At 43.7% G+C, this 26,475-nt stretch overlaps 1 protein-coding gene across 4 annotated transcripts in view; it reads left to right on the forward strand.

Moving 5' to 3' along the window:
- Window positions 1-767: 767 nt before the first annotated feature.
- The window catches only part of SLC22A18 (solute carrier family 22 member 18), a 112,778-nt gene continuing 87,070 nt past the window's right edge, over window positions 768-26,475 (forward strand). For 3 of the 4 annotated variants that reach the window (XR_006281875.1, XM_038408085.2, XM_038408091.2), the window contains exons 1-6: window positions 801-850; window positions 976-1,034; window positions 3,640-3,842; window positions 7,524-7,621; window positions 9,887-10,032; window positions 13,158-13,290. Coding sequence is in view for 3 of the 4 variants with exons in the window: in XM_038408085.2 (XP_038264013.1) it covers window positions 816-850; window positions 976-1,034; window positions 3,640-3,842; window positions 7,524-7,621; window positions 9,887-10,032; window positions 13,158-13,290 (674 nt within the window). In the remaining variant the exon portion in view is untranslated. Of the gene's footprint in view, window positions 851-975; window positions 1,035-3,639; window positions 3,843-7,523; window positions 7,622-9,886; window positions 10,033-13,157; window positions 13,291-26,475 lie in introns of all 4 variants that reach the window. The other variant, XM_038408087.2, reaches the window with a different exon arrangement.

Below are 26,475 nucleotides of genomic sequence, written 5' to 3' on the forward strand. Positions count from 1 at the left end.
ACTGCGTTATATGGAGATCTGTGGGAGATATCCGTGAAGATCCCATGGAACTGAAGCCATTCTGATACCTCTCAAAAAGCTGAACCCACAGGGCCTCCTAGCGGAGGTCTGAAATCATACTGATAAGTAGTAGCTTTTGATGCATTTTGCATTGTAACTTACTCTGACTTCAAAGAGGAACAAGCCAGACAGAGCGGCTTGCTCCTCAATTAATTGATTCATCCAAAATTAGCAGTTTTGAATATTGAAAATCTTGGCCTCAGAGCTTAACTTTAGGCGTAACCTTTTCAGAGTCTTGTCCCTTCGGTACTTTGATCCACAGGCTAGACACGAAAACTGGCCTCTCATCTCAGTTCCTTTCTTAGTGCCAGTAAACATCAGGTCAATCCAAAGTGCACATAGGGAGACTGCATACAGACTCCTTTTGGCAGTGCAGTATAGAGCACAGTTGTGGGAGGAGTAGTGGGGTGTGTGACCAAATTTCTTTGGTAGCCTTTACGTAGGCTGTTTTCAGCTCCAATTTAGACATGCTGATCAATCAACTCACTGAAGATTTTTAAGTGCAGGTCGGCAACTTTTCCTGTCAGCGGTAAGTAATTACATGTTCTTTGTCTGGACTGGATTTCTGATGGTCTCAAAATCTCTAAGACAGACTTTTGTTGTTAATTTTACTCTTATATTGAGTGTTATAATTTGTTCACAGTCCCCTGTCCCATCATACTCTCAACCAGGAAGTTTGTTTTACACTGTTTGCTGCTCTCTTCCAGGAAATTCAGCTGCTGAAGAACCCATTCTTTCATGCTGAGACGAGTTGAATGTTAGCACCAATCTTCCACAAAACTGTCAGCCTGTAAGTAATTTCCTCTTCTTCAGTGACAAATGTGACCCTGGTTGTATAGGGGTTTGACTCTACTTGAGCACAGCGTTTACAATATCAGAGTCGATAACCATGTCTCTTCTCTGTGTTGCTTTCAGCTCTTCTTGCTGCAGCTCATTTGGCAAAATATGGTGTTGCTCTGAACTCTCTGACTACGGTAACACCTTCCTGTGTAGCATGAAACCTCCCTATTTATTTATGTTGTGGTAGTGTTGGCTAAGACCCCTGTCATGGGCCAGGGCCCCATTGTGCGAGGCTCTGTACAAAAACAGAACAAAAGGATGGTCCCTGCTCCAAAGTGTTTACAATCTGCCTCCCCAACAGAGTTACACCCCCTATGGAGCCAACCCTGCAAACACACACAGGTCATTTTACAGATGTGGCATTGTCACCGTTTATCATGAGTCTTGCAAAATTTGGTATTTTTCTTAGAGCCTCATCTCCTGGAGTTAGGAAAATGAGGTCAATTTCCAGCCTTTATTGTAGGAAAAAAGCTACAAAGTGTGACCCTACAGGTTCAGAAATCAGCAGGTAAATAAAAAGAGGCTAAAATCTTATTGTTTTTTAAATTACATGGATTTTTTTAAAGCCAGTCTTCTGGGCTTTTGGGGACTTGACGGATGAATTTTGAACACTTGGGGTTGGCAATCCTGGACTAGTTTCACTGACTTCGGTGTCAGTGAAGTCACATGTGAGTGTTTGCAGGCTGTGTGTTTGTGCAGCTCCTATCACAGCAGGGACCTGGCTTGCTGCAGGATCACCAGCTGAAGTTCTATGGCCTCTGTTCTGTAGAAGGTCAGACTAGACCAGTATTTCTTGAACTTTGGAAAACTTGAACCACCATCAGGAAAATGAAACCATTACCTGCCTTGCAATCTCCTCGTGTGTTGTTAGTCCTCATCTCAAATTTGTTAGTCTCTAAGGTGCCTCAAGTGCTCCTTTTCTTTTATCTCAATCTACGTGACTTCCACCTGGCCCCTTCAGCCAGTCCTTTATGCCCCACCAGAGGGCTGCACCCCTCATTAAGGCTGGACTAGTAGATCATAGTGATCCCTTCTGGCCTTAACATTTATGAATACATCACTGATCCCAAATCTGGGCCTCTGGACCCCATGGTAATATAAATATTAAATAATAACAAGCACACATGGCATATGTCAGTCTACTAACTACCATAAATGGGCACAGCCATGACTAAGTTAGTAAGAGAGCATTGAAACCTTAAAAGCATAGAGTAAATGCACTTTCTCATTGGAGTCAAAGCTCTGAGTTGTTGGCTCTCTGTCTTCCCTCAAGATCACAGGTTGCCCTTTACGTTCCCTTTTAGAGCTCTAGAGTCCAGTTCCGCTTTAGGTGTAGCTACAGATTACCTTCCATGTCTATGAGTGAGAGAGCAAGGATTGGTCCAGTGTCTGCACAGATCAATTAAAAATAGCACAAAGACTCAGGGCTTGAATGTGATTCCACATCATGTTTCATTTTCCACTTTTTAAAATCAATACTAACCATGTTTATTTTGGCTTGCCATTTTTTGTTTTTTAAAAAGGCAGCACTTAGAAAAGCCAAAACAGTCAGCTGAAAAAAAGTGGTGACTCAACATACCAGGGGTGGGCAAGTTTTTGTCCAAAGGGCCACATCTGGGAGGGGAAATTGCATGCAGGGCCATGAATGTAGGTCTGGGGCAGGGGTGTGTGTGTGTGCAAGAAGGGGCTCAGGGCAAGGGGTTGGGGCAGAGGAGGGGTGCGGGGTGTATGAGGGGGCTCAGGGAAGGGGGTTGGGGTGCAGGAAGGGGTGCGGAGTGTGGGAGGGGGCTCAGGGCAGGGGTGCAGGGAGGAATGCACAGGGGGGCTCAGGGCAGGGAGTAGAGGTGCAGGAGGGGTGCAGCAGGGGGTTGGGGTGCAGGAAGGGTTCAGGGTGCAGGCTCTGGCTTGGCGCCGCTTACCTGGAACGGCTGCAGGGTGGCAGTGGTGCGCACCGGAGCCAGGGCAGGTTCCCTGCCTGCCTGCCTGCCCTGTCCCTGCGCCACTCCCGGAAGCGGCCGGCACCACGTCCCTGCGGCCCCTGGAGGAGGGAGGGCAGAGGGCTCCGTGCACTGCCCTCGCCTGTGAGTACTTCCCCCAAAGCTCCCATTGGCCGTAGTTCCCTGTTCCCAGCCAATGGGAGCTGCGGGGGGAGGTACCCACAGGAAGGGCAGCGCGTGGAGCGCTCTGCCCCCTCCCCCTTCCAGGGGCCGCAGGGACGTAGTGTTGGCCACTTCCAGGAGCGGCGCGGGGCCCATGGCACTATGGGAGTGGCAATCCCGCGGGCCAGATCCAAAGACCTGACGGGCTGGATTCAGCCCACAGGCTGTAGTTTGCCCACCCCTGCAACATACCCTTAAGGTGTTGACGTAGTAAAAATTACAAAGTGAGAGATTGTTGTGCTCTATAATTTTAGCCCTTTGGTACTGAGTTCAACTGCAGCTCTGCTGGGATTCTAAAGATGGCCTTCTTCTTTAACACTACAACAGTTCTGTTTAATCCAATGGTTAAGTCTAGAACAAGAAACATGAATGAGATTCCTTGTCATTAAAGTGGTCCACTCTAATGCCTGGATCAAAGATAACACATTTGTAAAAACGAAATAATAATAAAAAAAAAAAAAGACTCAGCAAAACTCAGTGACTCAGCAGCTTTCATGCCCTTAAGCCTCCAATTGCAAATGTGACTTTTGCACCTTGCATGTGAATGAGCTTATGTGCCTAGCTAAAAGTTCCCTTTCAGGTTACATTTCAACTCGGGCAGTGTGCATGAATGAAGGGGCCAGCTCTGGAGGAGAGAAACAGGAACTGAAATTCAAGAGAGCGATCTTGCAGGACCAGAACAAGTCAGAAAATATGATCCAAAAGCAGCACGTGATCCGGCTCACCTATCTGATCACAGCCGTGGACCTGACCTGCTTGTTTATGCAGATTGGGATCATTCCAGTGAGTACCATTTGAGCCTGCTTTAATAGAACAGACCACTTTCTTTCAACACAGACTATTCAGTTTTTCAACAACATTAGAAGAGACTTTCTACCAGGAAAGAAGGGAGAAACTTTAGATCTGACTAGAAAGTCAGATGTAAGTGAATGTAGTGGCCTTTCACATGGCACTCCATGTACTTTTGGTGAATAGATGCACATAACTAATGACAGGCAGACAGTACTTAGTTTGTACCAGGGCTTGTCAGGCTGAGCCCTGGCACCTCTAGGCTTGGCAGTTCATATCCCTGGGACCTTTGGGCTTGCCGCGTCAATAATGAAATTGCTTGAGCCCTGGCACTTTTTTCATTATCAATTAAGCACGGCAGGCAGATGATTATTATTTATATTGCAGTAGTGACTAGAGGCCTCTGCCAGACGTGTGCTGCATTATGCTGGGTCCTGTGCAAACACAAAGTGCAGTCCCTGCTCCAAAGAGTTTATAATCTAAAACACAAGCTGTAGTAGGTAGATGAACTAACAAGCAGTCATGGGGAGGGAGCATATGGTAACAGTAATAGAATATATTAGCATAGACTGCTTTGTGCACATTACGTATGTGTAATAAGCCAATCAGGAGCCTGAAATCACAATGTGCCACTTTTCTAGTGGTTCTCGGGTGGCAGCTTTCTGTAGTCACCATGCAAGAGGTGAGTTTTAAGGAGGGATTTGAAGGTTGATAAAATAGTGGCTTTACAGATTTTGGCAGGGCACTTTCCCCACATGTAAGAGGCTACATGGTAGAGAGAGCAAAAGTGTTTGTGGGAGATTGCAACTGGCCCTGTTGTCCAAGTAGAGGTGGGGATTGAGGTTGCATTAAGATAATAGGATGGATTAGTTATGGCGGGGCTGAATTGTGAAGGTGTCTGCATGGAAGGCCAAGAAATCTGTTTTTGATGCAGTGGAGGAGGGGGAGTCAAGGGCGGGTCTCAAAAGTGGTGTTGGTGTGATCAGAACAATGAGTCAAGAAGATGATCTCTGTAATTTCAATGGCCTGGAGGGCACAGAGTTGCAGGTGCCAAAGCCAGACTGGATGATGCTGCAGTAATCAAGTTGCAGGGGCTATCATTTTAAACGGCTATTATCAAGTAAAAATGTAGTTCCTACTCCACTCACAGCTCTGAGCTTTTCCTCTTATTTTTCGTGTCCTCATTTTTTCTTCTCTCGCCTGCTATGAGAGTTCTCTCCCATCTCTGTGTCTCCAGAGACAATCCACTCTGTGCCCCCCTTTCATAAACCAATCCAACAGTGGCTGCTCTGTTGCATGGTCTCTTAGTGCTTGTCTGTGGGTGACTGATGTAATCACGCTGGGCTATGAGACTAAGTAAAACTAACTTTCCACACAGAAGGAATTCTGACTATTCACCAAGCTGTCTCCAATACAAAGATTAAACCCACAGAAATATCTGCGCTAGATATATTATTTGCTTTACTCTTTCAGCGGCAGTATTCTCAAATACTGGTTGTAATAATAGTTTGTAAAACTGTCCAGACAGTAAAATGTCTTGCATTTATAATGTCCCTCTAAATACCCAAGGATGGTGAACTAACATTGGAGTATTAAGTGTTGGCTGGCTACAAGTGTATAGGCTGGGCTACAAGAAAGAAGCTATTTGCTGTAGTTTGAGTGATTTTCTACATATGTACATTTTTAGGCAAATTAATTTTATGCAGTGCACAGTATCACAGCATGAACAATCCGAGGGTACACCATATGACAATGCAAGGTGGCTCTCTCATTTACAAAATATGATTAGTGTATTTAGTGGTGGTGAAAGTGTCAGATTTACAGGGCTGGTGACTCTGTGCACAGGTGGTATTAAGTGCTTTGGAAGCTTCAAAATGTTATGTTTGCATTAAACATTACAAAGCAAAAGCCTGAGTCTGAGGCATCTGTCCCTTGGGCACAAGGTTTTTTAGGGTGCTTCCAGCTTCGGGATGTGGAGGGGACTGGGAGTACAGATACCATTTTGTTTGTGCTATTTGCTGTTAATGCAGCTTGCTTGATTAAATAGGGTGTCACGATGACATGATCCACAAGATCCTCCTGGGTGGTGCTCACAGTGATGTGCACTTCATACCCAAAGGCATACGAGGGGTAAAGTTAAATCATCCCCTTCAGCATTAGCTGAGTTGTTAAGAACTTCCTTGTCTGCCTCAAAATGCCAGTGTGAAAACAGAGAGACAAGGTGGGTGAGGTAATATTTTTTTATTGGACCAACATCTGTTGGTGAGAAAGACAAGCTTTCCAGCTACACAGAGCTCTTCTGCAGGTATGGGAAAGGTACTCAGGAGTGTCACCGCTAAATATAAGGTGAACAAAAAGAAAAGGAGTACTTGTGGCACCTTAGAGACTAACAAATCTATTTGAGCATAAGCTTTCGTGAGCTACAGCTCACTTCATCGGATGTAGCTCACGAAAGCTTATGCTCAAATAAATTTGTTAGTCTCTAAGGTGCCACAAGTACTCCTTTTCTTTTTGCAGATACAGACTAACACAGCTGCTACTCTGAAACAAGCTGAACAGATTGTTTAGCATAAGTAGTTAACACATATTTCAAGGGACTATTCAAGGTGAAGTGACCCGTTAACGCCCCTGTAGTCCAGAGAGTTCGTGGGTTACAGATCGTTATTATTGGGGCACTGGGTGCACTTCGTTTATGGCTTTTTATGGCAATGTGGGTGAAACCAGGCAATCACTACACACTGAAAAATGATAAAAGACAAAAACACCCATATCCGCCATGGGGGAACATCCTCATCCTCAAAGGAAACCTTGCACAACACTGGGAGCTTAAATATATAACTCTGTGCTAGACACTAAAAATCATGATCTTAATACAGCCACTGGATTTATGGCTTCTTACAACTGATCCCCGCTCCCTTTTTGTCCTGTGACTATAGGGATGTTAACCAGCCACTTCACCTTGAATGGTCCATTAAAATATGTGCTAGCTACTAGACTAACACGGCTGCTACTCTGAAAGCTAAACCAGTGGTTCTCAAACTTTTGTACTGGTGACCCCTTTCACATAGCAAGCCTCTGAGTGTGACCCCCCCTTATAAATTAAAAACACTTTTTATATATTTAACACCATTATAAATGCTGGAGGCAAAGCGGGGTTTGGGGTGGAGGCTGACAGCTCACGACCCCCTACCAGTAATAACCCCCAGTTTGAGAACCCCTGCGCTAAACTATCTGTTGGATCCTGTGTTTAGCTGTCACACTCTGAGTAGCTTTCCCAGACCTGAAGAAGAGCTTTTCTCTCTTCCCCAACCGAAGTTGGTCAATAAAGATATCACCTCACTCACCTTATCTCTCTAATATCCTGGGCCCCACGCAGCTACAACGACACTACATGCAATAGTGTAAAAATAGAGAGCCAGGTCCACAGTTGATGTAAATTGGTGACTTCAGCAGAGCCCCGTTGATGTAAGCTGGCTGATGATCCGGGCCAGAGACTTTTGATTTTTATCAAATAACCTTTATATTCCTCATGCTATATTGTATCTATGGGCAAGCAATGTGATTTTATTTTGAACGGATGCACATGATCACTTATTACTATAGTAGCCCTGTACTTACTAAGCTCTTTAACATTCAGAAATGTAACATACTTCACTTTTTCTCCGCTTTATTTAGTACTTGGCAAAGAGCCTGGGATTGGATTCAGTTGGATTTGGCTACCTCCAGACAACCTTTGGCGTTCTGCACACTTCTGGAGGTCCTATTTTTGGAAGGTAAATAAGAACCAATCTTGTGAACCTTCCATTCCTGGGGAAGATCAGAGTTATTTATTTTTTTAAATAAATCTACTTCATTCCTAGTTCTGAATCTTGGGAAATATTTTAAGAAGCCATTTGGATTTACTAAACAGGCTACAGAGAAATAAATATTAATTAAAATTATTGTAACAAATAAATGGCTTTTGTATTAGTTATTTCTCTAAATTTGATTATTTGGATCCAGACAGTGTGCTTAGCCAAAACATTTAGACCCTGCAGAGCTTGCAATCTAATGCCTTAATCTTGCAATCATTTACTTTATAAGTAACTTTATGAACATGAGCAGGACTGGGAAACCCAGAAGATGAGTGTAACTTGGCTTTTTTTTTTTTGGTTATTAACCAATGTTATTAATAAATAGTTCTAGTGGAAATCATAGAATTTCTGTGCCTGATTCGGATCTTATTTATACAGGCATTGCACTATGTCACAGCAAATGACTTCAGTGCAGTTGCTCCTGATTTACACTGGTGTCAGTGAGGTTAGAATCAGGAGGACTCTATATTTACAGTTCAAACAGCCCTAGCAAAAGGAAGGCAGGGGAAAGACTTGAGGATCTCCTGTGTTTCTGTCTCTGAGCAGTTGCAAGAAATTGCTGATATGGGATATGTACTCCTGCTCCAAATAGAAGAGGAGATGGCCTTGAAAAATCTAAGAGATATGGAGAATATACAGCAAGATAATAGACTTATCCCCTGTTCAGAGATGCACAAAAGGAGAGGCAAAGTAGTCCAATGGTAGGGCACCGGACAGGGATTGCAGGCCACTGGGTTACATTTCTGTCTCTGCCACTGGTCTGTTCAGTGACCTTGGGAAGGTTGCTTTTCTGTGCCTCTGTTTCCTGTGCCAGCTCTCCAGGGCATCGACTAACTCTTGCTTGGCACACTAGGGCTAACAGGTGCTAACAGGAGAGAAATAATTATTATTAATAATAATAATCAGTTTCCCTACCAATACAGCCCAAAAATGAATTCCTTCTTGTCCACAAATCTGAGGTGGTGTTAGTGGGCATAATTCAAGTGATTTTTGTTCTATAAATGTACAAATTTATAAAAATAATTCTGATCTGGATCTGTGAAAAGCAAATCTTACTTCTGAAGCTCTGTTCTTTCTCTGTGGGTGGAATACCCACTGATAGCAATGAGAGATGCATGCAGGGATGAGGGGAACAGAATACAGGGGTCTAATTAGAATCAGATCCTTAACTGTTGTAAATCAAAGTAGCTGTGCTGAAAGCAAAATTTGCTGTGCAAATCTGAGATTGAAACTTCACCCAGGGTGGTACTGTGAGAACTGTTTGTCCCAATGGGGAAGTAGATATATAAAGGGGAATGCCATATCTTAGCTAAAATGCAAAAATGAGGAAATAGAGATTCACAACAAATCCACTAACTGCATTTTTTTCAAACCTCAGAGTATGAGAATGAGTCAGTTTTCCTTGTATCTGGATGACTTTGCTAAAAACTAATGTGAAGTTGCAAGCACTGAAGCTGCTAGATTTTTTTTCTTTAAAAAAAAAACTCCAGATCATCTCATGAACTGGTCTCCTGGGATTACTAACAGCAAAAACCCCAATTTACTGAGGGCTTGTCTACACACACAAGTTGCCACTGGTTTAATGTAAATCAGTTTAAAAATCATCTCTTAGTGAAATTGATGTGTCTTTTTTTTTAGGCCATGCCTTACTCTTATTTCTCTGCTTCCTTAGTTTAACATAACTAATTTTTATGCCAGATCACAATTTTTTGATAACCATAGTAGAAAACCCAAACAAAAATGAAGATAATAGAATCTTTAAACAGACAGCCTCGTAGGACCCTAGCTTGTGGTGACTTGTGTCTAGTCACCAATAACTGTTTCTACTGCACTCTCGGGCTTTGTCTAGACCAGGATTTAAAGGGGTGTGGTTAGATTTAAACATTTTTAAACCCACATGTTTGAACACGCTAGCACCAAATTTTAGAATGCATTAGGCACTATGTTAGCTGAAAGGACATAACACCACACTGCTAAATCCTAGTCCAGACAAAGCTTCAGACTTCTCACAGGGCCACATTTTCAAGTGCTCAGCACCTACAATTGGGGCCAGGTTTTCAAAAGTGAAAAATCTGATCAATATGGGTGGGTGGGATGACAGTATAGCATTGCCAGCCTGGATATACTGTATTTACAATTGCTAAAAAGTTCCATTTCTAAAATGCTGTATAATTTATATGCTAGGTTTGCTGACCAGTTTGGCACCCGAGCTGCATTAACTCTTTCATATCTCTCTGGATCTGCCTTCTTTCTGCTACTGTCAGTCTCCACCAGCGTCCCACTTCTCTTCCTGTCCAGAATTCCATCCGTGTTCATGCATGGGCTACCAGGTAATGTCATGATAAGATGACCCGAATATTGGGCTCAGTATTTTCCAATCCATTTGTAGAGCCTGACCCTGCAATTCTTCCTCACATGAGTAGGTTAAAGTCAGTAGGACTAATAAGGGTTGCAGAATCAGTCTCTGAGTAGTTGGGTTTTAACAACATGAAGCACTATGTTTAACAGTTAGAGGAGGTTGTTGGGCTGCCTGACAATGAAATTCTATTCCCAGCTCTGCCACTGATTAGCTGTGTGAGCTAGAGCAAGTCACTTATGTGATCGGGTGCCTGGGATAGACCACACTGAGAATGCCACACTCGGGGTAAACTGCAAGAAATAGGGCAGACAATCCTCAAAACTGGTGGTTTATTCTATAATTAGATTCTCCAAGCCAGTAACAAAAGAGCTTCTGCAGTACCACACTGGTTAACCAGAAGCCAAACACAGTTCCCTTTAGGCATTGCAGTCCTTGGCTCCTGTCCAGACAACCCAGTCAAATATTATGAAAGGTTATCGAAAATGAATTTCACCATGTATGAGGTTCTTACTCATCCCAAAGGATGAGAGACATATCCCCAGGTCATTCTGAATCTCAGATCTTATCCAAATATCACATTGTCAGTAAACTAATTAAAGATTTATTCATAAAAGAAAAGAGTTATAAATGGTTAATAGATCACATACATACAAATGATTACGAAGTCCTTATATCAGGTTTGTAGCTGTGATGGAATAGGCTGCTGGTTTGTAAAGTCTCTCTGGTAACGTCCAAATGATTGGAAGGTCCTCAGACCATAGTTCAAGATGCTCTTTTTAGTTGTAAATCCACAGTCCAGAGAATTAGAGCAGGAAAGAGGCAAAATGGAGGTCTCTCAGAGGTCAATTATATCCTTTGCCAAGTGCATGGAAATTTACTGTCCCAAAGAAAGCCTACAGCCAAGTTCACAGAAAGTTACTGGCCCAAGATGGAGTCCAGGGTCATATGTCCTTACGTGCTTTGCTGACTCACAGGGGCAGCCATTGCCCATATTCTTTCTGAGGCATTTCTTTCTGGAAAGGCTTACTGGGCAGGATAAATTTCTTCAATGGTCCTTTGTGAGCTGTGTGTCTTTAATGGGCTATCAACACATAGCTGTCTAGTCCTGATGCAAATCTATTTGGAGAGTGTCACCCAGGAACAACACACATGTTGGAGATACACATATATAGCCAATAGCCATAGCTTTAGATACAAAGATGATACATGCATATAAACATGATTTACTAAGTACGATTATCCTAACTTTTTCCTAACCCCATACTTGGTGCAAGATTTGTTGCAATTGTCTAACAGTGGTAACAACAATGATACAAATGGTCATCTTTTGTACACATAGCATCAAGCTTAGTGTCTCTGTGCTTCAGCTTTCCCGTTTGTAAAATGGAAGATGACAATGCTAACCTCCTGGCCTGGCCACACCACACCACGGTGTTGTGAAGCTTAATTTGTTCACATCTGTGAAGTGTTCTGAGGCCCTCATATGAAAGGTGCTCTAGAAGTGCAAAACATAGTTTATTATTTTTACTTGGGCTTGAAAAGTTTCATTGATCTCCACTTGCTTGAGCACTACGCTACTTTACTATGCCCCTCCTCCCAAAGCCATGGATCTTCATTCCTCCGAATAAACCAATTCACCCCCATCAATGAACGCACCTCTCCTTGTGCAGCCGCCATTTCTGCTGCTTTCCTGAATGGACGTAAAGCTCTCTGCTTCCCAGCATTTTCATCCATCTGGGCCCTATTCTTTTAGATTTCCTTCCCCACCCCATGCTTTTTAAGGAGCCATGGCTCACAGGCTATTTTGCTCCATGCCCACCACTAATTCTGTTAAAAGCATCGCTCCTCCAGCTCACACCCTCTTAGAAAAAGAACTAGATGCCTGAGCTTCTCTGCTCCCTCCCAGCCTTCCTGTTAAAGGAACAGCAGCACTTGAGCAGCTCTGTTCCTTTCCTCCCCCTCTACCCCAGATCTGAGGTCAAAAGCTCCCTGGCCCCACTCATTGCAACTTGCAGTGGGTGAGTGGGTTTTTCCATGCCCTGATTTTATTACAGAGTTAAGAGCTGTGTCTGTTTAGCAGACCAGAATTCATTCCAATGGAATAAACCGTATCAATAAAATAAACTGCACATGTCCTTCACTGCAGTGCAGCTATTTCAAATTTCTCAGCTGCATTCACTGAAGCAAGAACTGTCCCAGAATAATTTTTAGCAACATGCAGTCACACACGGCCTAGCAAATTGCATGTCAGCATTAGTGAGTACCTTAGACATGGCAAGCTGCGTTACAGTGGCTTTCATTTGCATCATTCCATTCTGTTTTGCTCTAGCCATTTGTGTCCAGTAAAAACCATCAGGCCAGATGCTCAGCTGGTGTAAATCTGCGTTGCTGATGGAGTATCGCCAGTGGGGGTAACGAAGACCCACACCGTATTAGTGTGGATTACACACAGCTGGTTTAAATCAACGGAGGTCTTCACCCCCATTAGCAGTTGGTCCACATAAGAGGTTCTGAGTCTTTTCCTTCTCCTGACTACTGGACTCTGGGCTGAACCGACAAAGGGTTTTAAGTGCTTAAGGGTATGTCTACACTACAATTAAAAACCCAAGGCTGGCCCGTGCCAGCTGACTCGGGCTGCGGGGCTATTTAATTGAAGGATAGATGTCCAGGCTCGGGCTGGAGTCTGGGCTCTAGGACCCTGCGATGTGGGAGGGTCCCAAAGCTCAGGCTCTGAGCCAGAATTTTTACACTGCAGTTAAACAGCCTGTGAGCCCAAGTCAGCCAGCATGGGCCAGCCACAGCTGTTTAACTGCAGTGTAGACACATCCTAAGTCTCTTTGTTGATCTGGCCATCAGGCCTTTAGCACAAATAGTAGAAGTTTGTGCTTTTAGATGAAGACGTCCTGGGGTCAGTTCCCATTCAGTGGGGCATTGCATGAGGATCTGGCTCAGTGTTCCAAGGCCTGACCTCTGGGAAAGCTCTGTCATTTGCATTTGTGCATGGTCACCTCAAGGAATAGATTTATCATTCAGACACCAGAATATGTTTCTTTTAGTTCAATGTTTCTTATTAAGTTTCTTCAAATATCTGTGTAGGTGCTCAGATGGTCATTACAGATCTGACTACTCATGCTGAGCGTGCAGATGCATTAGGGAAGCTTGGACTTTGCTTTGGAATAGGAATAATCATTGGATCATCTCTGGGTGGGACACTCAGCACAAAATTTGGGTGAGTGGTCGAGTTGTTTTTTACTTCTGTCATGCAGTTATAACAATTCATTCAGCTGCTGAGGGGTATTTTGTTCTCCCCTCATTTGATAATGTAAAAACATATAACTCTTTCCTTATTCTTTGGGTGTGATTTTCAGCTGCCGCTGCCTGATCTTGGGGCCAAATCAGCCCCTGGCACCAGTTAGAGCAGCCACAGGGTTTATCTAACTTGCACTGGCCAGAATGGTCCCATATTTCACTGGTCAGGGATCAGCAGAAGGCAGTACACTCCAAATCTGCCTGCTCCCTGTCCTAGAATGCTTTCCATGCTCAATGGCCCCAAGGGTCAGGAAGGGCTGGCAGCTCTACACCACTCCAGGATAACTCTGTGCTGGGGAAATACTCAGCCCCTTTGTGCAGCCCTGGTGGCACAAAATATCTTAAGGGCCAAGGATCAATCACTTTTGTCATCCGTGCCACTGTGTGTCACTATTTCTTGTTTTAAATAAGCCTAGTTGTAAATCCCCATTTCTGCAAGCTGGGCTAATATCCATGTCTCAGTTGCTTTAGAAGCAGCAATTATTAAAAAGTTAGTTAAAAGCTACAAGCAATCCTAGTCCAGGCTCTTGGCTTGTCCCCGTAATTCCCTAAGCATTGTGGGCTGTGTGCGTTGTGGAGCTACTTTACCAGTGTATTAAGTGCTATTTAAAAACGGTGTTGGTATAGCTTTAAATCTCAAGCAGGGTGAGTCTCACAAAATCACAACATTCTTAGAGGAACACTTAATGTAATGTGGGACCTTAGGGAGGAGAGCAGAGCTTAAGAGGGCTTGGAGAGGGGGAGGGTGACAAATGAGACAGTCTCCCCACTCCAAAACAAGGATGAGTGAGTGTAACCCAAACTTGTCAAGTCTGATCATTCCCAGGGCTCCTTCTAGAGCTTCGGGTAAACCCACTAGACATCTTTAAAAGCGTGTCTGCACTTGCTGCTATCGAAAACCTTGATTTTTTTTTTTAACAAGTTTGATAGTCTCCCTTCAGTCGGGACCATCATGATCATCTAGTCTGACCTCCTGCACATCGCAGGCAACAGAACCTTGCCCACCCACTTCTGTAATGGATCCCCGTATGTCCTTCGGAATTAAGCACCTAAATATGTTTGAAGATCTGGGCCTTGGTCTCTCTGGGCCTCAGTTCCTGCATCTGTAAAATGGGGTTCATAGTCCCTCCCTGTTTCACAGGGGTGTTGTGAGGATAAATACACCAGTGATTGTGAGATACTCAAATGATATGATAATGGGAGCCATATAAGTACCAAAGATAGCTAGATAGTCTTCCAAGTGGGAAAATCCTTCTGGACCCATACTTGGATTCTCCTCCCGGTATAGCAGCCAACACCGTTTTTCCTCAGCATTGTCTTCCTCCACAGTCACAAAAAAGAAAAAGGCCTGTATTAGATAAGGCCTCAGACTCTTACCCTTCACATCATGCTTTGTTAAAAGAGGTTGACAGGCAGGCCTCCCTTCTCCCACTCTTTCATTGGAGCAAATTATCTGTGCACCAGTGGTGTGAGTTCAATCCCTAGATAAGAACGAACTTCTTGATCTTTTCCACAGAACAGACTGCTCTAGACTGATAACACCAGGGAGGTGAGAGGCGACTCATCTTTCTCTCAGGAGGAAGAATGACTCAAGTTCCCATGATTCTTCCAAATGTATTCTTAAATATTTTATGTGGCGAAAGAGTTAACAGTAGTTGAGAATTCTTGCTACTAGAAGAAATCAAAATTGATAATAAGTCTTTCGCAAAAAGAAAAGGAGTACTTGTGGCATCTTAGAGACTAACAAATTTATTTGAGCATAAGCTTTTATGAGCTACAGCTCACTTCATCGGATGCATTCAGTGGAAAATACAGTGGGGAGATTTATATACATAGAGAACATGAAACAATGGGTGTTACCATACACACTGTAATAAGAGTGATCACTTAAGATGAGCTATTACCAACAGGAGAGCGGGGCCAGGGGGAAAGCTGCTAACCTTTTGTAGTGATAATCAAGGTGGGCCATTTCCAGCAGTTGACAAGAACGTCTGAGGAACAGTGGGGGGTGGGGGGGAGAAATAACATGGGGAAATAGTTTTACTTTGTGTAATGACCAATTCACTCCCAGTCTCTATTCAAGCCTAAATTAATTGTATCCAGTTTTCAAATTAATTCCAATTCAGCAGTCTCTCATAGGAGTCTGTTTTTGAAGTTTTTTGTTGAATTGCAACTTTAAGGTCTGTAATAGAATGACCAACGAGATTGAAGTGTTCTCCAACTGGTTTTTGAATGTTATAATTCTTGACGTCTGATTTGTGTCCATTTATTCTTTTACGTAGAGACTGTCCAGTTTGACCAATGTACGTGGCAGAGGGGCATTGCTGGCATGTGATGGCATATATCACATTGGTAGATGTGCAGGTGAACGAGCCTCTGATAGTGTGGCAGATGTGATTAGGCCCTATGATGGTGTCCCCTGAATCGATATGTGGACACAGTTGGCAATGGGTTTTGTTGCAAGGATAGGTTCCTGGGTTAGTGGTTCTGTTGTGTGGTGTGTGGTTGCTGGTGAGTATTTGCTTCAGGTTGGGGGGCTGTCTATAAGCAAGGACTGGCCTGTCTCCCAAGATCAGTGAGAGTGATGGGTCGTCCTTCAGGATAGGTTGTAGATCCTTGATGATGCGCTGGAGAGGTTTTAGTTGGGGGCTGACGGTGATGGCTAGTGGCGTTCTGTTATTTTCTTTGTTGGGCCTGTCCTGCAGTAGGTGACTTCTGGGTACTCTTCTGGCTCTGTCAATCTGTTTCTTCACTTCAGCAGGTGGGTATTGTAGTTGTAAGAATGCTTGATAGAGATCTTGTAGGTGTTTGTCTCTGTCTGAGGGGTTGGAGCGAATGCAGTTGTATCATAGAGCTTTTCTGTAGAGAATGGATCGTGTGGTGTGGTCTGGATGAAAGCTGGAGGCAGGTAGGTAGGCATAGCGTTCAGTAGGTTTCTGGTAGAGGGTGGTGTTTCTGTGACCATCGCTTATTAGCACCATAGTGTCCAGGAAGTGGATCTTTTGTGTGGACTGGTCCAGGCTGAGGTTGATGGTGGGATGGAAATTGTTGAAATCATGGTGGAATTCCTCAAGGGCTTCTTTTCCATGGGTCCAGATGATGAAGATGTCATCAATGTAGCGCAAGTAGAATAGGGGCATTGGGGGACAAGAGCTGAGGAAGTGTTGTTCTAAGTCAGCCATAAAAATGTTGGCATACTGTGGGGCCATGCGGGTACCCATAGCAGTGCCGCTGACTTGAAGGTATACATTGTCCCCAAATGTGAAATAGTTACGGGTGAGGACAAAGTCACAAAGTTCAGCCACCAGGTTTGCCGTGATATTATCGGGGATACTGTTCCTGACGGCTTGTAGTCCATCTCTGTGTGGAATATTGATGTAGAGGGCTTCTACATCCATAGTGGCCAGGATGGTGTTTTCAGGAAGATCACCGATGGATTGTAGTTTCCTCCGGAAATCAGTGGTGTCTCGAAGATAGTTGGGAGTGCTGGTAGCATAGGGCCTGAGGAGGGAGTCTACATAGCCAGACAATCCAGCTGTCAGGGTGCCAATGCCTGAGATGATGAGGCGTCCAGGATTTCCTGGTTTATGGATCTTGGGTAGCAGATAGAATACCCCAGGTTGGGGTTCCAGGGGTGTGTCTGTGCGGATTTGTTCTTGTGCTTTTTCAGGGAGTTGCTTGAGCAAATGATGTAGTTTCTTTTGGTAACCCTCAGTGGGATCAGAGGGTAATGGCTTGTAGAAAGTGGTGTTGGAGAGCTGCCTAGCAGCCTCTTGTTCATATTCAGACCTATTCATGATGACGACAGCACCTCCTTTGTCAGTCTTTTGATTATGATGTCAGAGTTGTTTCTGAGGCTGTGGATGGCATTGTATTCTGCACGGCTGAGGTTATGGGGCAAGTGATGCTGCTTTTCCACAATTTCAGCCCTTGCACATCGGCGGAAGCACTCTATGTAGAAGTCCAGTCTGTTGTTTCGACCTTCAGGAGGAGTCCACCCCGAATCCTTCTTTTTGTAGTCTTGGTAGGAAGATCTCTATGGGTTAGTATGTTGTTCAGAGGTGTGTTGGAAATATTCCTTGAATCGGAAATGTCGAAAATAGGATTCTAGGTCACCACAGAACTGTATCATATTCTTGTGGGTGGAGGGCAGAAGGAGAGGCCCCGAGATAGGACAGATGCTTCTGCTGGGCTAAGAGTATAGTTGGATAAATTAACAATATTGCTGGGTGGGTTAAGGGAGCCATTGTTGTGGCCCCTTGTGGCATGTAGTAGTTTAGATAGTTTAGTGTCCTTTTTCTTTTGTAGAGAAGCAAAGTGTGTGTTGTAAATGGCTTGTCTAGTTTTTGTAAAGTCCAGCCACGAGGAAGTTTGTGTGAAAGGTTAGTTTTTTATGAGAGTATCCAGTTTTGAGAGCTCGTTCTTAATCTTTCCCTGTTTGCTATAGAGGATATTGATCAGATGGTTCCGCAGTTTCTTTGAGAGCGTGTGGCACAAGCTGTCAGCATAGTCTGTGTGGTATGTAGATTGTAAGTCTTTGTCCACTTGATGCCACTGTTGACCTGCAGTCATTCTTCTCATGCTGTAGTAGTTGGGTTCCATACATGACAGTTATTATCTCTGTTCATATTGTTTGGTTTTATTTTGATGAATTTGGGCACCATTTACTTAATTAAAAATTCCATTTTCATGAACTTTGTGTTTCTTCAGGATATTACTGAGGCAAATAGCTTAGAAAGATGCACAAAAGGTTTGACATTGATTTGAGTAGAAGCCATATCTATAGTTACACTAAATCCACTATGAGGGTTAGAAATCCCTTTTCTTCAGAGCACCGAGGGGCTGATTAAATTCTCACTGAAGCCAATGGTAGGATGGCCACTGATTTCAATAGGCATTGGATCAGGCCCTTAATAATCAACATCTGAAGTCAGGAAAATCTTTTCCCAGTGGTATAGCACTGCAAAACAATGTGCATTCTAATATGCTTCCCAATGTCAAAGACAGGATACTCTACATGGGCCATGAGGAGTTCTGGTATTGAAAATCCTATTTTTTGTCTACCTTCCTTTGGTTTGTGTTACGCTTCCATTTGTCTGCAGTTGGCACAGTACTATGAATGACTTTTGACCTTGATAATATATGTCGGATGACAAAGCAGTAGAAAACATCACGTTTAATATGCTATGGTACAGTGAAACTGCTGCTAAAATCTCTGTTCTGTATCTACATATTGGTAGCATTCATTTCATTTAAATGGCACAGTCAATCAGTGGAACTCATGGCTAGGGGATGTTGTGAAGGCCAAAATTATAACTGCGCTCAAAACAGAATTGGATAAGTTCATGAAGGATATGTCCATCAATGGGAATTAGCCAAGATGGTCAGGGATACAACCCCATGGTCTGAATGTCCCTAAGCCTCTGACTGCCAGATACTTGGACTGGACAACAGGGGATGGATCACTCAGTAATTGCCCTGTTCTGTTTGTTCACTCTGAAGCATCTGACAGCCACTGTCAGAAGACAGGATACTGGGCTACATGGAGGGTCTGACCCAGTATGGCCGTTCTTATGTTAAATGGCTTTGAAAAGAACCTCAGTTGTGGCTTTTGCATCCTTACAACTTCAACCCTTCAACTTCTTAATTCTTTGTGGTCTTTGCCTATAATTCAGTTCTACGTATTTGAAGCTATGATTTAGTATGATCCATTGTTCAGCAGTTATACAGTTCAATTAAATGAAAATTGGGAAAACCTCTCATTCAGGGGTTGTCTAGATCTGAAAGGGCAAATAGTTGTCACTGAATATGGATGTGTGATACTGATAAGTGGATTTTCTTATGCAGTGTGGTCAATTTGTCTTTTCACAAGCATTAATTGCCAAAAAGCAAAAATTGTTATAGATTCTCTGCTTTAATCATGATTGTAGGTCATGTGCACTTGTATAAACAGAATACCAAATTTGTATGGAACCTTCCTTTAGGGGAAATGGGCAGGGTTGTGGGTTTTTCATTTTCCTTTGGGTATCTTTCAGCCCATTGTTTTCATGTCATTGCAAGTGTATGTCGGGGGACATTACTGGACTTGTTTAACTAAATACCTTTGTGGCTCCCAGCAATTACTATACAAGCACCTTTCCATCTTGTGCTTCAATGCCACTTTTTGTCTGTTTGTCAAAAGAAGTTTTCATATCTACGATGCTTTTCATTAAGCACTGTCAGCCCTGGTTTGAAAATGTCCCCTAACAATATACCAGCTACTAGTCCACATATTACAGTGCAGAAGAGGTGTACTTTAAAAGGGAAGGGATTAGAACACACTTTTGCCATACAATGTCTTGCCGGTAATGCACACTAGAGGGCACCAATGTTTTGAAAAGATTGTTGGAATGCTCTGCTCTCTTGCCAATATGGGATGTCCCGAAAGGGCTGACTTCCAGGGTTCTCTGCTCTGACTTCAGACTCCTCATCCCTTTTGGTTTCTGAAAGGAAAATTCTGTGATGCCTGTCCCTACTATTTGCTGTCGTGTGTTGCCTGAGTTAGACTGTCTTCTCTGCTCATTTTGCTCATAATTCGAAGATTTGAATCTTCAAGGGCAAGACTTTAAAAAGCAACTTTTTTCGGGTCTTGGGTGCCCAACTTGAGACACTTTAAAGGGGCCTGGTGTGCAGCGGACAGGTGCTCAGCACTGTCTGAATAGCAGGCCTCTGAAATGTGTCTCATGTTGGTCACCCAGAATCACTAGTCACTTTGGAAAATCCTTGGCCCTTATTTTTTGAAAACTTTGGACTTATCTACAAATGGTTATATCTGATTAACTTCCTCTGATTAACTCCATGGGTTCCTCTTATTCAGGAATACAAGTGCTCCCAGAGCAACACAGTGGCCAAAAGGGCTAAAGTAATCCTTGGATGTATAAACAAGGGACTCTTGTCTCTTGAGTAGGAGTGGAGGGGTTATTTTATCTCTATATTTGGCACGGGTGTGACTGCTGCTGAATACTGTCTCCAGTTCTGATGTCCACAGTTTAAGAAATATATTGAAAAATTGGAGAACGTTCCAAGAAGAGCCACAAGAATAATTAAAAGGTTGGAAAACATGCTTTATAGTGATAGACGCAAAGTGCTCAATCTCTATGTATCATAACAAAGAGAATGTTAAGGGTTGACTTGATTACAGTACCTACATGAGGAACAAATATTCAATAATGGGCCCTTCAGCCTAGGAGTTTGGGGTTTAACAAGATTCAATGTCTGGAAGTTGAAGTGAAACAAGTTCAGACTGGAAATAAGGTATACATTTGTAACCGTGAGGGTAATTTAACCATTAGAACAATTTAGTAAGAGTTGTAGTGGATTCTCCATCACTGGCAATTTTTAAATCAAGACTGGGTGTTTTTCTAAAAGAGATGCTGTAGTTCAAACAGGAATTATTTTGGGGAAGTCCTAAATTCTGTGTTATACAGGAGGTCAGACTGGATGATCACAATGGTCCCTTCTGGCCTTAGAATATATGAATCTAGAAGAAGTTAATAAGGAATAATTCCATGTGTAGACAAGCCCTTACACTAGCAAAGGTGAACTAGAGCCAGTTCTGGTAAAATCACTCCTCTTTGATTTCAACTCTTAAGGAAATCTCTTGAAGTTGTTGTTTCACCTCTATCCTATGGAGGGCAGCTTTGGCTAATAAGTCTGTCTTGGTAGCTGGCTGCTCCTCTGCATCTATGTGGGAAACATACTAGCAAGAACCTTATCCAAGGCCATATGGTCCGTGACACTAGGAATAATAGTCTGATTTTTAAACAACAGGTTTAGTGCCGGAGAAATGTGCTGAGAGACTGCCCTCTTATTTATTCATAGGCTAGCTACATCACAGGCTATAAGCATGAAGTATAAACTTTCCCACCCTGTGCCTCAATCCTGACCCAGATTTGTGCTCTAAAGATGAGAGAGTAGTCCTGCCTCTATGCTAATTCAATCATTGTCCCTGCAGCTGAGGTAGACGACAATTGCTAACTGTGGTGGTAAATTTTGCAATGTGAACACTTGTCCAGTAGCAACTGAACGAAGACCACCAAACAGCCTTCTAAAAATCGCTACAGACCTCGGCTGTATTTCAACCATCAGCTTTGAGGTGCAAGGCTCCATGTCCCATTACAAATAACACAGCCATCCATTACCATGGAAATACATCAGTACAATTAAATCCCACCAACTGGTTCCTAACCATACCCTGAACCTCTTCACGCCTTGCTCTGGCAGTGAGGCTGTGACATATGCTAAGCAGTTCTAGTACACTGTGTCCTCCTAACATTCCGCGTTGGTAAGAGAAGGCTCCAGTTGTATTTTTATTGGCATAATCACTTAAGCTTTCAGAAGCTTCATTTTTTAGAGAAAAATGAACACAGTCCCCTTGCCATTAAGGAAAGTGCTTTGTTGTGATATCACAGAAGAAGAATGTAACTGGAGTTTTCTGCATTTCCCTCCCCAAAGCTTGCCAATGTTCTCTTTTTGCTGTTTACAATATTATTCATATTTTTGTGGTTAAATATTTGTGTGCTAGGGAGGGAAATGGAAATAATTGGCCCTATTCCGCAACTTATATAATCTGGAGTAGGTCCAGTGTAATCAATGCTAAGGATCTAGTCCATTATGCTTTATACTCCTATAGCAATTTCAGTCTGTGCTTCTCAAAGAACTTTAAAAACATTAATCAATTTATCCTCGCAACACCCCTCTGAGATAAGGAATAGTTTTTCCCCATTTTGCAGATGGGGAAGTGGTAGCATAGAGAAGCTGAGTGACTTGTTCAAAGTCTCACAGGGAGCTTGAGGCAGGGTCCCGCTTCCTGACCCCCTGCACATCCCCCCCCCAAGTCCTAAATTGGAGTCAGAAGCCCTGTGTCTGCTCCTCTGCAAAATGCTAAACTTTGCTTATCACCTAAACTGCATGAAGCTGTAGCCAAGGAGCTGTGATGGTTAGAACTGGTGGTGATTTTTCAGTGTCATCTGGATGAATCTTTTGTCACTGAAGGGATCTACTACTGTATCACTTTGCTGGGGATTCTCACCCCACAGCATAGCCCTTCCCACCCACCTATGTACAAACAATATACAAACAGGTGAAGCGTGGCTGCCATTTAGCAGCAGCCAACAATGCTGTACAGCAGTTTGCAACAGGAACTGAAGAATGTTCTACCACTGGAAACATGGGACAGGACAGGGGTTGCTTTTAGAAGGTAAAAAGAAAAGGAGTACTTGTGGCACCTTAGAGACTAACAAATTTGTTAGAGCATAAGCTTTCGTGGGCTACAGCTCACTTCATCGGATGCATTTGGTGGAAAAAAAACCAGTTTTTTTTTCCACCAAATGCATCCGATGAAGTGAGCTGTAGCTCACAAAAGCTTATGCTCTAATAAATTTGTTAGTCTCTAAGGTGCCACAAGTACTCCTTTTCTTTTTGCGAATACAGACTAACACGGCTGCTACTCTGAAACCTTTTAGAAGGTAGTCACCCAAACTAAACTTTAACTAAAAGACAGTGGTCTTTAAAACAGTGACTTGGGAAGGTCAGATCCTCAGCTGGTATAAATCAGCATAGCTTCTTTGGAGCTAGGAAGATTTACACCAGCTGAGGCTTTGGGCTGGGATCTTTAATTACAATGAGCAGTCGAGCTTTACGTTCCTCAGAATTGTTTCATTTTTGTGTATTGTTTTTTGCTACAGTCTTTTTCTGTTCATCCACCAACTAGATTAGAACTGAGTTAAACCAGGATATAAATGCCTAGATGGAACAGGGCAGTTAGATAGCATAATATTTTGTATCAGGGCTATTAAGTTAGTATGAAGGAATGAGGTGGGAATGATTTCCAAAGGTGGAATGATGAGCCTGGGTAGTGCAATTACATGGACTTCATCCCTTCTTCTGAGACTAATTCATGGCGACCAGTCTCTCTTTTAACAAGATCATAATGAAACCTTTGCTTCATGACCCTGGATTTGTCTGCTTGTTACGGAGTGGGAGAGGTTTCTTAATCTTAGTGACTTGTTTATAGACCTAAATGTCTTGGAACAATTATTCTGTTGAATTCAGGATGTTCCTGGCCAAACCCCCTTGGTCTCTTATTAAATGTTATTGCAGTGGGGTTTTGGCTTTTTTTTTTTTTTTTTTTGCCAAGCTATTCTTCTTCTTCCTCAAGGGGGAAAGAAGGAGGTTGTTTGCCTGCAGTAGAGAATCATATTTCTTTCCCGTAACCCAGCTGAACAATGTTCCTGTGGGGAATTTTGTGGAATTTCTCATTGCTTCTCGCTTGCGCTGGAGGAATGGAAAGTCTGTGGGTGGTTTAAAGAGGTGAAGATGGGAACCAAGAATTAGAACATGGCAAAGGGTCATGGGCCTGCACGCTATTTCTAGACAATAGTGACCATTCTGGCAGTTGGAATCTCTCTTGCTCACTTCCAATAGGAACCCTGGTATTTCTCAGCCTGGGATGATGATGTTGATTAGCCGAGCAGCTTGCGTTGGTGACAACTGGCACAAACATTCCTTTGTTCTTTGTCAAGCAACTTTGGAGGGTGAGTTCCTTGTGGCTGATGTTCAGTCTGCCAATAAATGGTATTGTACTGGAATCTCAGCGCAGGCTTGTCATAGTAGTTCCTGCTCCTTGCCACTGCACAGGAAAGGGGGAGTGAATAATGGGCTGTTTTGTCAAGCGGAACTATGATGGGAGTTGAAATAGAGACGCCTTTGGAGCTGAGTTAACTCTTCAGAGACTGCAAACGCATGCAGTCTGTCTTCCACAGCATTTATTTGGCTGGCAATCAGGGCAAACCAGGATCCTAAGGGTTAAAGCAATTTGCACCAAAGTGTAAATCTCTCTCCTCTCTCTGTTCATTTTGCATGGTGGTGATTTGAATTTTAGAGGCTGTGGTCTCAATATGACTTTGGGGGCAGCATTGGTCCTAGCCTTTTGGGGAAGAAAACATGAGTAGCGTCAGCTCTGGCCTCCTGGGCTAGGAAAGGGAGACGTGAGGGCCGGCTTCTTTAGGGGGCAGTAAATGTCCTTGCTTTTGAAGCCTTTGCTAATTAGCATGGGAATAATAGTACACCGTAATGATTTAAAGTATCAACATCTGTAACCATGAGGCAAGACTTGTGTCTGATTAAAGCATCTTAGAATTTAGTCATGGGCAGAGAGGGGCCTCCTGTCAACCTACTGCTGTCTACACTGAGGATAAGGTCAGTATAACTGTTACTGTCGAGTGTGGATGTTTCACCCCGAGCTACGTAGTTGTACCAACCTAATTTTCTAGTGTAGAGCAGGCCACACATTAGCATTGCCAGCCTGGCTGTGCTGAGTCTGAGGGGATTGCCTGCCTTCTCCTCTGTAGTCCACACACCTGCTGGCAGGCACCCCCCGCCCTGTTTGATAACTGGCATTTCAGATAAATGTTTCCTCTTTTCAGGGAGCTACTCAGCATGAATGAGGCTAAGTGCAAGATAAGAGACTGCATCATTCATTCATTAGAAACCTAGCTCCTTTGTGTGACTGTTTCAGTTCATGCAATGAAAAACCCGCATGCAGTGGCTGCAGAAACACAGCACCTTTCCTAGCAAGAGAGCTCACAATCACGGCAACACTATGCCTATTTCTTTAACAGTCCCACCCTGGTGATTTTTACAGTCCCATCTATGTCTTTGATACTGTACAATACAATTCAGCTTTATTTCATACCGTGTCTTTCAGACTGCACCCCGAAGAGGTATCAAATGCTATCCAGTAATCCAGTTTGAGACAACAGCCAGTGAGGGGAGGAAAAATTAAGAGAGTGTAGGCAAGGGAGACAGAGCAGAGATGGAGTTGCAACATTTGGCTGTTGTTCTGGATTTCAAACCCCCACATTCTGTCCAAAGTTCAGTTGCAGGGTTTGGTGTAGGCTTATCTCGGGTGGGAGGAAAGAGGTCGTCAACTGAGATTTTTTAATAGCCCAGGGCCACAGAGGGAACCAGTGTCAGCACTGTGATTAAAGCTCAGGAGTCCTAGGTACCCAGTCTTTTGGTCGCACTACCCCTCTTGGCCTGGGTAACAGGTTTGAGTGGAAATACCAACCTGGCTGAACCAGGTCTGTCAAGCTGAACCCAGATATTGCATGCGTTCTTTTGGGCACAACATGGTGATGTGGTGTTAGCTAAGAAGAGTCTGCTGTCTGGTGGGAGCGGGCAAGGAGAAGAGAGCAGGCCAACTGTTTTCTTATGTGGCTGGCTCTCTTCTGCCACCCAGGCTTCAGAGTGTGGGTATGTTTGGACTGGTGTCATCATATAGATCAGTTCGAGTTTTTCCATCCCTAGTATGCTTGAAAACTAGCACAGAGAGTATGTAATGCTCTCCACATCTGTGAATATGTTACCTACCTAAGTGTATCTGAAATCATTCAAATGATGCAATAGCAGTCAGCAACATGGGAGATCCCCAGCCTGACTCTCACCCCCTCGAAAGTGAAAGGCTGAGTTGTCAGTGAGTGCAGTCCTTTTCACTTCATCACACGCTCGGTGTAGTTAAAGGATCTGTGTACCCTCGACCTATCCTCTGTCTGGGGTAAAGGTGCTGCATTGTAATTATATCAGGGGAAGGAAGATTAGGAAATGGAGAGTATTGTACCAGGGAGAGAAGGGAAAGGAAAACCCTCAATCTTTTCCAACCTAGGCCATGGGACAGGAAAGTCCTGCTTTGCAGAATGGGGAGTGTCATGCTTGTATTCAGAAAATGAGTGGATGGACGGTGAGTGTAGCAACCTTATTTTAGTGCAGAGGTGGGCAAACTACAGCCCGTGGGCCACATCCGGCCTGCGGGACCATCCTGCCCGGCTCTTGAGCTCCCAGCCGGGGAGGCTTGCCCCTGCTGTCCCCTCTCCCCCACAGCCTCAGCTCGCTGCGGCGCCAGCGCTCTGCCCCGCCATTTCTGTGGGGGAGCATGGCGGCTGCGAGCTCCTGCCACTCTGAGTGACATGGTAAGGAGGCAGGGAATGGGGGGGTTGGATAAGGGGCAGGGAGTTCTGGGGGGGCAGTCGGGACAGGGAGTAGGGGGCACTTGGATGGGATGGGGAGC

This window comes from Dermochelys coriacea, chromosome 6 (assembly GCF_009764565.3).
Source record: "Dermochelys coriacea isolate rDerCor1 chromosome 6, rDerCor1.pri.v4, whole genome shotgun sequence".
Lineage (NCBI taxonomy): Eukaryota > Metazoa > Chordata > Testudines > Dermochelyidae > Dermochelys > Dermochelys coriacea.